This window comes from Spea bombifrons, chromosome 3, assembly GCF_027358695.1.
Source record: "Spea bombifrons isolate aSpeBom1 chromosome 3, aSpeBom1.2.pri, whole genome shotgun sequence".
Lineage (NCBI taxonomy): Eukaryota > Metazoa > Chordata > Amphibia > Anura > Pelobatidae > Spea > Spea bombifrons.
This window is the reverse complement of record NC_071089.1, coordinates 63,114,231-63,130,276: the sequence shown is the minus strand read 5'-3', so window position 1 is coordinate 63,130,276 and position 16,046 is coordinate 63,114,231. Positions and strand designations below refer to the sequence as shown.

The window sequence follows — 16,046 nt, the reverse complement described above, 5'->3', positions numbered from 1 at the left end:
CTTGTTTGGATCAGACTTGATACTTTAGTTTAAGATAAGATTATGTAGTATAATGCTTAGGTTAATTCAGACCAGAAACACTTGCAACTGGATATACCAAAATGTCTGCGTCACAGCTTTCCAAAAGAATCACATACAAGCCTAAGAAGCAGTTTATTATACATCCTTTCGGATGTACACTGGCTTTTGCGCTTTCACGACGGCTACTGTTCTTTTTTGATTCAGAGAACAATAAATAATAATTTAAGTAATGTCTCCCTTATTAGACATGCATCCATACAAGCCAAGTTTGTGTGGGAACCACTTGCAGTTGTTTTGTGAACTCAGGGACATAACTTTCCAGATGCGTCAAGTTCATTGTTGGCTTTGCAGTGACATATGGTATTTGTTGTTTTCCTTGCCAGCTGCTCCGTTTCACGGATTAGCTTGTCTGGTCTCCATGTTGTTGTTTTTCTACGTGGACAGGTGATAATATAGTGCTAATAAAAACAATAATAATTAATATGTTTCACTGTAATGAAGTTCACCAGTTTGTAGAATATATATAGTAATTACTTTTGGCCCATGTGCGGTGGAACTCTTTATCTGATAGGAATTGTAGGCAGGCATCTACCCTTCTCCACTCTTCTAATGTCTGTACCGGTTACAATATTGAGAAGCCAACCGGATGGAAAATATGTATGGTGGCAGCTGCTCTTACTGTGAATTCTTGTATCTTAATACAACCAAACAATTTTAATTAAGTGAAAGACCATTTTCATGGTTTAGTAAGGTCTGATGTGTCCTACATGAGGATGCACTGGAGTGCAAGGTTGATGTATTATAAAGTTACTATGTGCAGCCTATACATACTAAAACATGCATTTTTTTTAATCAAGCAGAAACTATAATGTCCTAAAATCTCCTTGAAATAGAGCATGTCCTAGTTACCACTCAAGGTCTGTTTGCCTTTTATAGTAATAACATTCACAAGATCACATGTAAGAGAGGAATCAGCAGAACATATAAAACTTGACATTTTTTCAAGGTTGTATCTGATAATTGTTAACCCAGAAGGTAAATACTTTATCCCCTGAAATTAAGTTTTCTGTAAACCTATTTTGACATCAAATATCATATGCCATATAATAACATTTTAGTCACTTAAATCAAGCAGGGATTCTAGCTGTAATATACCGGTGAAAAAATGAAAAACTTGCATATTATGTCATCTGAGCCCATCTTATACACCATACACTATTTAGTGAATAACCTCCAAAGTGTTTCATGAAGGGTCATACATCATTATGAATTAGTGTGTGATTGCTTGATTTGATGAAACCACTTGAAATGAAAAGTGATTCTAATCTGGTGATTTTTTTTAGAACCAAGACTTTTCCCTTACGAATGATGTGTTGAGAGAGTCTCCTCGCACTTTTGTATTGGTGGCCTTTCTGAATTAGCCACATACCCAGTAAAACTTTACTAAACACAGAAGCACATTATTATATGGGTTATGACGGGTCCAGAATGTGTATCACAAAACACATTACCCAAATTTCAGTCATTCTTTGAACATCTGTGGAACATCTAAGCTGCTAACAGAAATATACAAAGAACAGAGACTGGAAGAGCGCAGGTTTCATAGACGACGGAAGGGATTCTTTACAGTGAGGACAATAAAGGTATGGAATTCACTGCCAAGGGAGGTGGTGTTATCCAATACATTAGATACCTTCAAAAGGGGCCTCGATATTTTCTTAGAAAATAACATTAATATTCTAGAGCTTCTTGATCCAAGGAGAAATCCGATTGCCTCTTGGAGACAAGAAGGAATTTTTCCCCCTGATGGCAGAATTCGAAGTAGCTTAATTTGGTTTTTTTTTGCCTTCTTTTGGATCAAGAATAGGACGGTTAGGTAGAAGGGTTGAACTTGATGGACTTAGGTCTTTTTTCAACCTTACGAACTATGTAACAGCCCTCCAAAACACCTTGGGCGGTACAGAATCCTTACAGAAGTTTTGCAGTTCTATGCTCTCGTCCTTTATCGCCAGTTCACTTGACCCATCTGCTTTTACTTTGTTGTCACTATAGTGCTGCCAGGTGGGTAGAAATTTTCCCAGGAGGACAGTTCTCCTGTTCCGAGTCTTTTCCCCTTTTTAAAGATTAATTTTATGACCATGAAAAGTTTTCCTCCGATAAAGAAGAATGTAAGAAAGATGAGAAATGATTTGTTACATCTATGGTGTAACCTAAGGAACTAGCTGACATTTGTCTTAAAGCAATGGTGTGCAATTAAGGGGTGTTGTTGGATATATAGATGTAAAGTGGGGTAATAGATATTTTAATGGAGTCATTTAAAACATCAAATTATATTGAGAGAAAAATCCGAAAGGTCACCTTTAAATGTATTCTTGGAATATTATTTGACAACTTCATATCAATTTATAATATAGAATGTTTAAAATGACATTGAAATTCTAGAAGGTGAACAGGAAAGAAATCTGCTCGTATTGGAGACTTATTTTTATAGGATGACACATTAGTAAAAACTGCCAGATCTTTAACAGCCAGTTTCCACTGCGTTTAGTTTAATAGCTTTAATAAGGATGCACTATTTCTTATTAGGAGAGGTTTTATTGACGTGACTGTGTACATTTGTAGCATGTGTAATGTTTACACGGCCATTGTAAACATAAGCCATTTTAAAAGAGATTTGATTTTTTTTTGTATTTCCATTATGTCTCTGAAGAAGTGAGGACCTTTTTTTTAAAAATTACTTCTTTAAGATGGATAAACAAAATATTTATTCAAGGGAACAAGGTGGGATGAATTCAAGTACTAATATTTACATAACATGTTGAACTTTGGATGTGTTACATTTCAGCATTTAAAGTTAAAGCGCTCGGTCCACTAATAACCAGTATATTTATAAACAGATGCATATTTATTCTACATACGGTAACCGAAAAAAGACCCGTGTTCTAAACTAATTAGTCGTGTCCCATCTTCAGTCCATTGGCTGTATTGAAGCTATTGAGGACCCCCTAGAGCTGCCAGAGAGAACCCATTGAGCTCTGGTCAACGGTGGAGTGTATAATTTCAGTGGCCCTGGCGTTTACGATGCCGGGAAGACTCCCTTTGCCTAAACAATTCTTTCGTTTAGGCTCCTTCTAAACTTGTGGTTCCCAAATCTGTTACTCACTATTTCCACTGTTAATCTGAGGATCTGTGCCTGGCTCTGGCTTATCTCTCTGGCAATTTTTTGTTTCGTAAATTCCATTCACTAGTTGTGCAATTCTTGGCACACACAAAGCCTGCACGTAGTATTCCAGGCCTCGCTTAAAGTCATGTTTGTACTGAATGACGGGAGAAGAAAACAAATTGTGCTAAATGCAGGCTCCAGAGCCGTTCCTAAGCCCCTGCCCTAGAAATGATTGGAAAACCATGTACTGTTAACGGATAACGCCGCTCTTGTTTGCAGTGCTGTTTTACAATACAGAATAGAGGGATTATCTGTAGTGTAAGCAACTTCTCTTCACAAATCCAGGAGAAAACGATGGACTGCCTTTTGCTGAGGTCATTCCTACCTCTAGAGCTATGTACATGTATTATTATTATTCATTTTATATAGCACCATCAGATTCAGTAGCACTGTACAGTGGGCAGACAGGTGAGGAGGGTCTTGTTCAAATGAGCTGACAATCTAGAGGTGTGTAGCACAAATGAGTAAATCTGCCTTTGTCAGTTAGCTCACCTTGTGTTAATTGCGTAAAACAAGAAACTCTTACACACGTAGAAGCTTGGTGTTTTAATATTTGCCTTAGAGGCATCATTGTTCTCTTAGACATACTGGGATTATAAATTTGCTGAACGCTGTTGGGACTGCAGCTTTTTTTTCTGTACACTCAGCACTGTTAAAGCTACAACCAAGGTGATGATTGTCTGTGCTTTGTTTGAGTTTATTTTTGCAGGTATGTACTCACATATGTAACATATGAGATGTGCCTTTTCCCATTGGACCTGTCCCAGTTTCCATGAGATTAAACCCAAAAAGTTGCAGTGTTTTTCCCCGCTGTTGCTGACAGCTGTGTGTCATGCTGAATGAAAATCACAGGCTTCGTTGCAGACATTTCACTTAATGCCTGCATAGACACCACTGACTTCTACAAGACTTCTCTAGTCCACAAGATCCTCAGATATGTGGGTGTTCACCAAACAGTAGAACTACCATGTGCGCTTTAATGCATATGATACTTGTCTTGTCCCGTTTACACTATTGTGGTGCCCTTATCCATCTGCCCGCCTTGGAGGAGATGTGTGCGCTCCATTTTTGGCCCTGCAAATATTTAAGTTGCCCATATGTGGAAAACATGACCAGTTAATTTCAGTCTGAGAGTTTTCCTGCCATAAATTGTCTGTTTCAAGCTGCCAACAGTGGCAAGATGTTTGGGACCATGGAAGAGGAGGGTAGCTACAGCTACTACCTCGGACAAGTGTTTTATTTTTTATCTTTTTTTCCCATTTTTTATGAACGCAATTAAAGTACTCACAGAGTACCTTAACATGCATTCTTCATTAGTAAGGCCTGTCCCTTTTACGGTTGCATATGGGTCCTATAGCTTTTTATAGTTTTTATTAGTATCCTCCCACAGACTTGTTCTTTGTAGTGCTTCTTTGAGAAGCACTTTACAACAGTTACATGCGATGGCCAACCAGATCTAGGGCTACAGGTCTGGATAAGGGGAAGGTAATGTGGCCCCTCTGCCTAACAATGGGGAGAGAGAGGCTCCCTGGTGAGCCATTCATCAATGAGGTAGTTGAGGAGATCCCCATTTAACTGGCTTAAGTTTCATCACAGAGGACTGTGCCAACATAATAATTTGGACATTGCCCTATATGAGACAGAGGACAGGGGACAGCAGACGGAGAAGTAAGCAATCAGTGCTGCCCTGATTCAGGCCTAGGGCAGTGCCCAATTTAAATACACTGCTGCTCTATAGAGCTGATAAGCACTCTCTTTGCGTATCTAGAATGTTTCCATGACAGTGATGAATGAAAAGATGCATGTGGACTCAATCCTGAACTAATGCGAGTTCTTGATATCATGAGGCAGCCACCAGACAAATTAGCACCGTTTCTGGATGAAACATTGCTTGCCTTGTTAAAAGACAGGCACAGAAATGTATTTCTCTGAACCCCAGCAAGTAAATCATTACTTTAATATGTACATATGCATGGGCACCCATTAAGATACTAAATAGACAACAATGTCTTTTTAACAGCTAGTTCACAGCTTTATTTTCTGTTTAGTGGAATTCAGTAGCTGACATTAAAACGGAATGTGAAGAGGGAGGTAGTGTCACATTTCAGGTTGGGAACAATTAGCCTCTACGTGTCACACCCTTGTGAAAAGATACAACTCGTGAAACCAGTTATGTCATTTTCATTGAAGATGGTAGGTCAGGTGCAACAGTGTCATTCATGATACAGCACAATCAATTGTTCTTAGCTTCTATTTAAAAAATATTTAAAAAATAATTTTATTAAATTCTTTAAATATATGGACTTTTGAAATTTACACTATTACAAAGTCATTAAAGGAGCAGTCATTTTGTTTCAAGAAATGGTGACACTTCACTATCCCTGTCTCTTTGCTATCTGAACCGTGTTTTACATCAAATTATGGTTATGATTTTTTTTTAATAGCACCAACAACTTAAGCAGCGCTCTCAACAACAGACACATTCAAAGCATATGACTACACTATAACTGACCGACTAAGGCAAACCGGTTCATTAGGTCTGTGTTTAGACGCAAAGCCACAGGGTGGAGTAATGTTCCTTTAAGTAAGACTAGAATCAAGATATTTGTATAATAAAGAAATCATAAATGTAGAGTGAACATTATACATTGAATAGCTAAGCGAGAAGGTTTTAACACAAGCTTTCAGGACAGAGGTCCATTCTTCAGTTATCATTAAACTACGGCTGTTCTCCTAGCTGGAACTCTAGTGGTTTAAAGGTTTTGTTTTTACTCCACTTTATTACAAAACTGCCATGACTCATGTTTTTTCTTCTGACTAACTCTGTACCATCCTTCCTTTCATTAAGCAAGTCTGAAAATCTGAAGTTAGCAGGGTGGGAGGATTCATGGTGGTTCTACATAGGAAGGCTTGATGTAAATACCTAGCTTGCAAAATATCTCCCAAAAAAACAGGAACGACCTTATGTCGGGAAGGTACTGTCGTGTCAGACGGTTTGTTTTTGTTCTCTTGTGTCGCTGAGAGGTCGTCTCATGTTCATTCAGTCTGCACTTGAGTAGCTCCCTATGATTGGAGTCACCTTTAAATGACAGCTTATGTGTTTGAATGTATGACATGTTCCTAATTCAGATATGTGTCCCAAGTATGCTGAATGTGTGCTGCACATCAATATAAACTTTTAATACAGGAAGGCGTTCAGTTCCAGGCCTGCAAAGATCCTCAAATCCTAAGTACATTAGGTCTATGGCTGCGGCCTTGACAATCATTGCCAAAATAAAACTTGATAGATGCTTTTATGTTTTGCTAGTCAAAAAGTGGCATGAGGGTGCATAGAGGTCCCCAGTAATTTTTGCTGCGCCTTGATATGCTTTCAATGTCCTAGCACACTTTAATGGCTCTGCTTTAAATGGTTCCATTCAGCCGCAATTTACTTTCCATTAAGAATTTACAAAATATCATTGAATACAATTTTCTCTCATACCCTGCAGAGATAATTTGACTCTGTTGAAAAAGAAACTGCTAATCTTTCTTCTTCAATCGGTAGCTAAAACGCGTCATACTACAAGACCAAAGCGGTCTGTTGTTTTTTATTTGCAGAAAGGCTGATAAACTGATTATGCATCTAAAATAGCATTGTACAGAGACTTTCTGGTCCAGATTAGGCATTTTAGTACAAACTTCACGAACCTTAAAAAGACTTTTTAAGCTGCCATGCACAATGTCTGTTGAAGCCCGGTCCAGGCTTGCTGTTCTCCTGTATCTCCTTTTCTGTCTGCTATTTCAACAACATGACTGTCTTATCTCAGTGGTGATAGTTCTTCTTCTCTGATATTGTCTGTGTTTACACCAAGTACTTTTCGGTGGAGGATTGTGAAGCTTAGGGCAGATGTTCAGTACATTCTGTAAAGCAAGAGAAGCCCCAGTGCAATTCTGAGAAATGTTACCAAAGAATGGCCACATCTCTCGTATCATTGGGACCACATCTCTTGTTTCCTTAGGACAATCAAACAAATAGTCTGATCCCTGTTTACAAGCACTAACAATACCTCCCCCGGGTTAGCCCCCCCATATTAAATTTTTTTACAAAAGATCATGGCATTTGTTAGATCATTGTTAGATCAGGTTGGATCAACTGTTTTTTTCGTTAGATCTACTCTAAAATAGGCAATATTAACAATCTTTTTCAGGGGGGGCTAACCCGTAGCCAGCCCCCCCTCAACAAAAATTTCAACAAAATGTTACTGATTATGATAGCTCTACGTTAGATCAGGTTTGATCAGACAAAATTTTTGTTAGATCAGGTTTAATTACTGAGATATTGCATATTTAATGAGGGGGGGCTGGCCCCCCCTCAACTGAAATTTGGATTTTTTTTAATGGATCTTGGTAGATATTCGTTAGATCAGGTTAGATCAACTGTTTTTTTCGTTAGATCTACCACGCAGGAGGCGGTATTCACAATCCTATTTTGTGTGCGGGGGATGGGTACACATACGGTCTGGCCCCCCCTCAACTGAAATTTGGATTTTTTTAATGGATCTTGGTAGATATTCGTTAGATCAGGTTAGATCAACTGTTTTTTTCGTTAGATCTACCACGCAGGAGGCGGTATTCACAATCCTATTTTGTGTGCGGGGGATGGGTATACATACGGTCTGGCCCCCCCTCAACTGAAATTTGGATTTTTTTTAATGGATCTTGGTAGATATTCGTTAGATCAGGTTAGATCAACTGTTTTTTTCGTTAGATCTATCACACAGGAGGCGATATTCACAATCCTATTTTGTGTGCGGGTAATGGGTATACATAGGGGCTGGCCCCCCCTCAACTGAAATTTGGATTTTTTTTAATGGATCTTGGTAGATATTCGTTAGATCAGGTTAGATCAACAGTTTTTTTCGTTAGATCTACCACGCAGGAGGCGGTATTCACAATCCTATTTTGTGTGCGGGGGATGGGTATACATACGGTCTGGCCCCCCCTCAACTGAAATTTGGATTTTTTTTAATGGATCTTGGTAGATATTCGTTAGATCAGGTTAGATCAACAGTTTTTTTCGTTAGATCTACCACGCAGGAGGCGGTATTCACAATCCTATTTTGTGTGCGGGGGATGGGTACACATACGGTCTGGCCCCCCCTCAACTGAAATTTTGATTTTTTTTAATGGATCTTGGTAGATATTCGTTAGATCAGGTTAGATCAACTGTTTTTTTGGTTAGATCTACCACGCAGGAGGCGGTATTCACAATCCTATTTTGTGTGCGGGGGATGGGTATACATACGGTCTGGCCCCCCCCTCAACTGAAATTTGGATTTTTTTTAATGGATCTTGGTAGATATTCGTTAGATCAGGTTAGATCAACAGTTTTTTTCGTTAGATCTACCACGCAGGAGGCGGTATTCACAATCCTATTTTGTGTGCGGGGGATGGGTACACATACGGTCTGGCCCCCCCTCAACTGAAATTTTGATTTTTTTTAATGGATCTTGGTAGATATTCGTTAGATCAGGTTAGATCAACTGTTTTTTTCGTTAGATCTACCACGCAGGAGGCGGTATTCACAATCCTATTTTGTGTGCGGGGGATGGGTACACATACGGTCTGGCCCCCCCCTCAACTGAAATTTTGATTTTTTTTACTGATCTTGGTAGATATTCGTTAGATCAGGTTAGATCAACTGTTTTTTTCGTTAGATCTACCACGCAGGAGGCGGTATTCACAATCCTATTTTGTGTGCGGGGGATGGGTACACATACGGTCTGGCCCCCCCTCAACTGAAATTTTGATTTTTTTTAATGGATCTTGGTAGATATTCGTTAGATCAGGTTAGATCAACTGTTTTTTTGGTTAGATCTACCACGCAGGAGGCGGTATTCACAATCCTATTTTGTGTGCGGGGGATGGGTATACATACGGTCTGGCCCCCCCCTCAACTGAAATTTGGATTTTTTTTAATGGATCTTGGTAGATATTCGTTAGATCAGGTTAGATCAACAGTTTTTTTCGTTAGATCTACCACGCAGGAGGCGGTATTCACAATCCTATTTTGTGTGCGGGGGATGGGTACACATACGGTCTGGCCCCCCCTCAACTGAAATTTTGATTTTTTTTAATGGATCTTGGTAGATATTCGTTAGATCAGGTTAGATCAACTGTTTTTTTCGTTAGATCTACCACGCAGGAGGCGGTATTCCTTAATAATTTCCCTCCAGTCATAACAGTTGTTAAAGAAACAGATCCTGTGTGACCACTAACTCAATGTTAAGGTGGGTATTGGTTTACTGTATATGGGATACAGGGCCGGCCCGACAATGGAGCCAAGTGGGGCAACCGCTCTAGGCGGCACTGTTGATCTAACCTGATCTAACGAATATCTACCAAGATCCATTAAAAAAAATCAAAATTTCAGTTGAGGGGGGGCCAGACCGTATGTATACCCATCCCCCGCACACAAAATAGGATTGTGAATACCGCCTCCTGCGTGGTAGATCTAACGAAAAAAACTGTTGATCTAACCTGATCTAACGAATATCTACCAAGATCCATTAAAAAAAATCCAAATTTCAGTTGAGGGGGGGCCAGCCCCTATGTATACCCATCCCCCGCACACAAAATAGGATTGTGAATATCGCCTCCTGTGTGATAGATCTAACGAAAAAAACAGTTGATCTAACCTGATCTAACGAATATCTACCAAGATCCATTAAAAAAAATCCAAATTTCAGTTGAGGGGGGGCCAGACCGTATGTGTACCCATCCCCCGCACACAAAATAGGATTGTGAATACCGCCTCCTGCGTGGTAGATCTAACGAAAAAAACAGTTGATCTAACCTGATCTAACGAATATCTACCAAGATCCATTAAAAAAAAATCCAAATTTCAGTTGAGGGGGGGCCAGACCGTATGTGTACCCATCCCCCGCACACAAAATAGGATTGTGAATACCGCCTCCTGCGTGGTAGATCTAACGAAAAAAACAGTTGATCTAACCTGATCTAACGAATATCTACCAAGATCCATTAAAAAAAATCCAAATTTCAGTTGAGGGGGGGCCAGCCCCCCCTCATTAAATATGCAATATCTCAGTAATTAAACCTGATCTAACAAAAATTTTGTCTGATCAAACCTGATCTAACGTAGAGCTATCATAATCAGTAACATTTTGTTGAAATTTTTGTTGAGGGGGGGCTGGCTACGGGTTAGCCCCCCCTGAAAAAGATTGTTAATATTGCCTATTTTAGAGTAGATCTAACGAAAAAAACAGTTGATCAAACCTGATCTAACAAAGATCTAACAAATGCCATGATCTTTTGTAAAAAAATTTAATATGGGGGGGCTAACCCGGGGGAGGTCTAACAATTAGTATTTCAGTACCCAGTCCTGAGAGTTGGTCTCTGTTTGACACCCTCAGATAAAGTCCTATGTAAAGTATATCAATGTATCAAACGATCAAGGCTGTATTTACAACCAGCGCACCCCCAGAGACTGCTTCTTTTTTTATTTTTTTTTTAATAAAAAGTCTTGTATTCAGGGCATAGATAGGAATTGGTGGAGCACATTCAAAAATGTAAGGAACATGGTCAGAAATGGTCAGGGCGTTGTCAGTATACATTTAAGCTTCTTCTAATATGTAAAGTAGAAAATGTCACCATGATTTCATTGGCATTTTCATTTAAAAATGAGATTTACTGGTCTTGATTTTGTTTCATTCAAGGAATTGCTGTTAGTTTATCATTTGGACTGCCCAAGGGTGGATATTTGAATCTTTTCCAATTGACATTAGCACATGTGTTGGGTCTCTTTGAGAGCTGACGGCTTATGTTTTATATTTGTGTCTCAAGCTAACTATAAATGGCTTTCACTATATACCAGAAGTGAATGTGCGACTGTGTAGAATGGAATGTTCCAGAAGCTGTCCAGCAGGCACAGACAGCACACAGCTGGTGAGGTTCTATAATGTGGTCTCCTCACCAGCCTGTGCATTTGTTTCCACACTTCACATTCTAATGTCCTGAAAACCAAGTTGATTTTACTTTCTTTGTTTCATGATCTAGGATTAAAAAAAACTTACTGGCTGGTTTAAATTTGTCAATTTTATTGACCTCTCAACGCTGTAGACAACTCACCTAATTTGACTTACCAAAAATCAAATTGTGTTTTGCTGGTTAAAAATAAATTTACTAGGTATTTGAGGGGAAGGGGATTTGTGGTAGGGTGCCAAGATTGTGAAGAGGCAAGTACGATTCAGGGAAGTATTTTTAAAACAAAAAAAAAATAGTTTTTATATTTAAAAAAAACACCACAGTAACTGGAAACTGTAACTCTAACTGGAAATTCATTGCGTTTTTGCCAGTTCCCACAGACTTAACCTTAAGAAACCAATAAGGTTTTTAAGACAGGTTTTCCTTTGGGCTTTTCAAATGGATAGCATTTGGATTCCCAAAAGTAATCACATGTTTACTTTTCCACTCAAAAAAGATTACTTAGAACAAAAAGAAAGAAGGCATAGTTAACCTTGTGTGCTGACATATAGTATCACAGCAAGCATTTTATCACCAGTGTTAATGGTAATACATAAAGGTACATAATAAATACATAAAGTGTTGAGCTCATTATAGCTTTTTCAGAATTTTTCCTAGTCCTACATTCAGCTTTTGGGTTCTATAACAATTTTTGTACATTGTCATTCCTCCTTAGAATAAGCTGCCTGTTGTAACTGTGTTTAAACATCAAGACAAACCGTCGCCACTCAGGTTTCAATGCACTATGAAGCGAGCACAGATGTCTGGGAATTATTGAGTATTTAGTCCAAATAGTTTAATATGATTTTGCTCATAGCCAGAGATATAGTGCAGATTAAAATTGACCATGGTATGTTATGGCCAGCAGCTAATAAATGACATACATGTGGTTGCCTGCTAGATACTCAAGGTTGCACGCAATGCTTTTACTTAGCGTGCGCCATAAATATCCATTTGGCACCCACACACAAAAAAAATAGAATCTGCTGCATGAGCCTCATTAAAGGTTTGACGGTGACAACATTGGGCACTGGCCAACCGGTCATTTGCCTGGTTTACACAATTGCCGGTCAAAGCCTGCTCACATCTCTGTTAAGGGTTTATTTTGTTCGCTGTCACCAATTTACTACCATACCAAGGTATTGTCAACCGTATATAATAATTATGGATCACAGTCGGCTATTGTTCTGCTATGCTACAAAATACAGGTTTTTTACGTTTGGATGGGTTAAGGAGATTAGAATTACAAACTGATCTAAAAGTATGATTGACACATTCTTGGAATCAAATTCTGTATGAAAGAATTTTATGCAAATAGGGCCTTATTTAAAAGTAAATATTACACTGCACGACTAGTGGATTTATTTAAACATTTCAATGATAGATTACATTTTCTTACCCTACCATTGACCTAAAATCGTGACATTATAAGGACTTTTTTCCCCCTACAACTGCAGCCTATTGAAAATAATAATTGACAGAAGCTCTGCAGTCAACAGCTGTTTCACCTCATTCTTTTTTTCCCCCAGTAGATTTTAAGGTTCAAATTACACAACTCCTTTTTATTTTTAAAGTCACTGGGTTTCTTGTTGCTGTTGTTCTGAATGATAAATTGACACCACATGTCCTTGCTGGATAAGAAAAGTGGCTCTGTTCCTGCAGAAGTACTTACAGCTGGTGTCCAGATTAACATCCAAGAGATAAACAGTGTGTTGGAATGTACCTCACTGACATGGTTGTAAATTGGAAAAGAAATGTATGTTGTTGGCCTATCAAATGGTGTAGCACCAAATCAGGTGTCCTTTGGTCGCTTTCATGATTTGCATCTACAAAATTAATCTTATAAGGTTGTAAAATTGTAAAATTACTCCTGTATCATGGTAAGATTCCAAACCTTTTAAAGGGATAAACACAATGAGCAGGTGATGAAGGTGCACTTCTTGAAAGCGATACCACTTCATTACTACATTGTTCCAGCCAAGTTGGTGGAAAGTATATCATTGAGATTAAATCCTTAAAATCAATGAAGAGTAACTGTACATCCAACTGCTATAGTCACCATGTAGCATTTTATTTTGTTACTGATAAAGGTAGGATTTTTACTTATGGCACCATGATAACTAGCCCCTCATGTGATTGGGTACACTATGAATTTACAGGCTGAAAACGTGACAGAGAACATAGTCTTGTCCTCCACTTACTCTTGTCCTCCAAGAAACTTTCTTGGGAGAAATGCATTTACAACATTTAGATGCCGTATCTATAACACATTTCTGTTTTACTAATTATTCTATTTTTGTTTCCCCTCAGAACTCAATTCGGCACAACTTGTCTCTGCACAGTAGATTTATTAGAGTTCAGAATGAAGGCTCTGGAAAAAGCTCATGGTGGGTGATTAACCCAGAAGGAGGAAAAGGCGGAAAAGCACCTAGAAGACGTGCTGCTTCAATGGATAACAGCAACAAATACACAAAGAGCAGGGGGAGGGCAGCTAAGAAAAAGGCATCTATGCAGGGTGCTCAGGACTCTACAGATGACAACTCGCAACTTCCTAAATGGCCCGGGAGCCCCACATCCCGCAGCAGTGACGAGCTGGATGCCTGGACAGATTTCCGCTCCCGCACAAACTCTAATGCAAGTACAATAAGCAGTCGTTTGTCACCTATTCCAGCAAACGCCGAGCTAGATAATGTTCCGGATGATGAATCACCCTTGTCTCCCATGCTTTATAGCAGCCCGGGTAGTCTGTCTCCATCCTTAAGTAAACCATGCACAGTGGAGTTGCCCAGGATTACTGATATGGCTGGAACCATGAACTTAAATGATGGACTATCAGAGAATATCATGGATGACCTGCTGGATGACATTTCCCTCACTCCTTCTCAGCAGACATCTCCTGGTGTTCACATGCAAAGAAGTTCCAGTTTTACATATGGCACTAAGGGCTCTCCTTCTGGTAGCTTCAGCAACACTAGTAGCTTCAACTTTCCTTTAACCTCCCTGCGTCAGTCACCAATGCAAACCATCCAAGAGAATAAGCAAGCAATGTTTCCTTCCATGAACCATTACAGCAACCAGTCCCTGCAGGATCTATTAACCACTGATTCACTCAGCCATAGCGATGTACTAATGACGCAGTCTGATCCACTCATGTCCCAAGCCAGTACTGCCATAACTGCCCAGAATGCCCGAAGGAATATTATTCTAAGGAATGATCCCATGATGTCATTTGCAGCACCCTCCAACCAAGGGGCTAATCAGAACTTGCTCCACCACCAGCATCAGTCCCATAATTCTTTTCCTGGTGGCAGCCGTGCCTTGTCAAACAGCATAAGTAACATAGGCTTAAATGATAGTAACAACCTGGATGCATCCAAACACCAGCAGCAGTCTTTAGTCAGTCATTCTATGCAAACCCTCTCGGACACGCTCTCAGGATCCTTGTATTCCACAGGCATGAGCCTTCAAGTGCATGAAAAGTTCCCAAGTGACTTGGACCTGGATATTTTCAATGGGAGCTTGGAATGTGACATGGAGACTATCATACGCAATGAACTAATGGATGCAGATGGGCTGGATTTTAACTTTGATTCCCTCATCTCCTCCCAGAATGTCAGTTTATCTGTGGGAAATTTCACAGGTGCTAAGCAGACGTCATCACAGAGTTGGGTGCCGGGCTGATGAATGTCTGAGAAGACTGAGCTGCCAGGTCAGTGTTTTACTGGAACTTTTGTTAAGCAGTGGACATGTTACACAACACTTCATATTAACGTGATACAAACACCTTAAACATCTTAATGCTTCTTAAATAATTTATCGTAGTTAAAATCTTTGTCTGAATGAAGTTAACTCTGGTTACTTTTAAGGCTCGACAGGTCAGGGTTCTGGGTGGTAAAAGCATTTAAGGGCTATTACTGTTGAAAATCACAACCAGTTCACTCAAAAAGAAGCCTCACAGCATGTAGTTTTATGATATACTGATATGATATATATTAAAATATATATGTATATACAAAACAAGCAGTTAATCAGAAAGAGGGTGTTAGGGAAAAGCTGGCACATATGCTCCAAGAGCAAAAGGTATAAATGTTTAAGATATGTTATGTTAAAGATATCTTAAAGACATATTTTTGAAAGTTGCAAGCTCTATTGCATCACTACTTGTATATGTTGTAGGGTTTGTCCTAAAGTATCTGTGTATTTTCATTGTGATAAAAATAGATGTGCAAGGGCTATTATATAAAATTGTATCAAGTATTTACCCAAGGTTGTCACATCTTGAAAACCTGTTTAAAGAGTGTGTGCCATTATTGATGAGGTTACTAAATTCCAAAGATGAGCATGCCTACCCATACTAATGCACAAAACACACAAGCTGTCACCTTACCATGGCTATCATCCTAAACTAAATGTGACATCTTTACCTTGGTCACTGACCCAGGGCAGTGCCCCCTCTATGGTTGTGCTCACTGCTAAATGTTGGAATTTGTTGTCATGTTCTTTGTGTGCTGCAACAGCTATTGCATACTACGGAGTCTGTGGTGACTTGGAAATCAGAGATCTTCCTTGTAACGAGCCTATTGAGCAGTTGCCATACCTTGCAAGACGCATCCAGGACTGCCCACTGATGTCAGCCTGATATCCCAAGAGGGCAGTTTCCCCCCCTTTTTGCGGCAGAAGGACTGTAAACCTAGGCCTTGTTGGCTTAGGCCACAATAGGCCGTGGCCAGTTTTACCTAAACAGCGAACTCCCTCTCTTGCTCCTTATAGCTGATAG

The 16,046-nt window shown here is 39.4% G+C and overlaps 1 protein-coding gene across 1 annotated transcript in view; it reads left to right on the top strand.

Annotated features, from left to right (window-relative positions):
- Nucleotides 1-16,046, top strand: part of FOXO3 (forkhead box O3) — a 59,852-nt gene that overhangs the window by 32,601 nt on the left and 11,205 nt on the right. Inside the window, exon 2 of the mRNA XM_053459950.1 lies at nucleotides 13,580-14,978. Within this exon, the coding sequence (XP_053315925.1) occupies nucleotides 13,580-14,950 (1,371 nt within the window). The 3' untranslated portion in view covers nucleotides 14,951-14,978. The remainder of the gene's footprint in view (nucleotides 1-13,579; nucleotides 14,979-16,046) is intronic.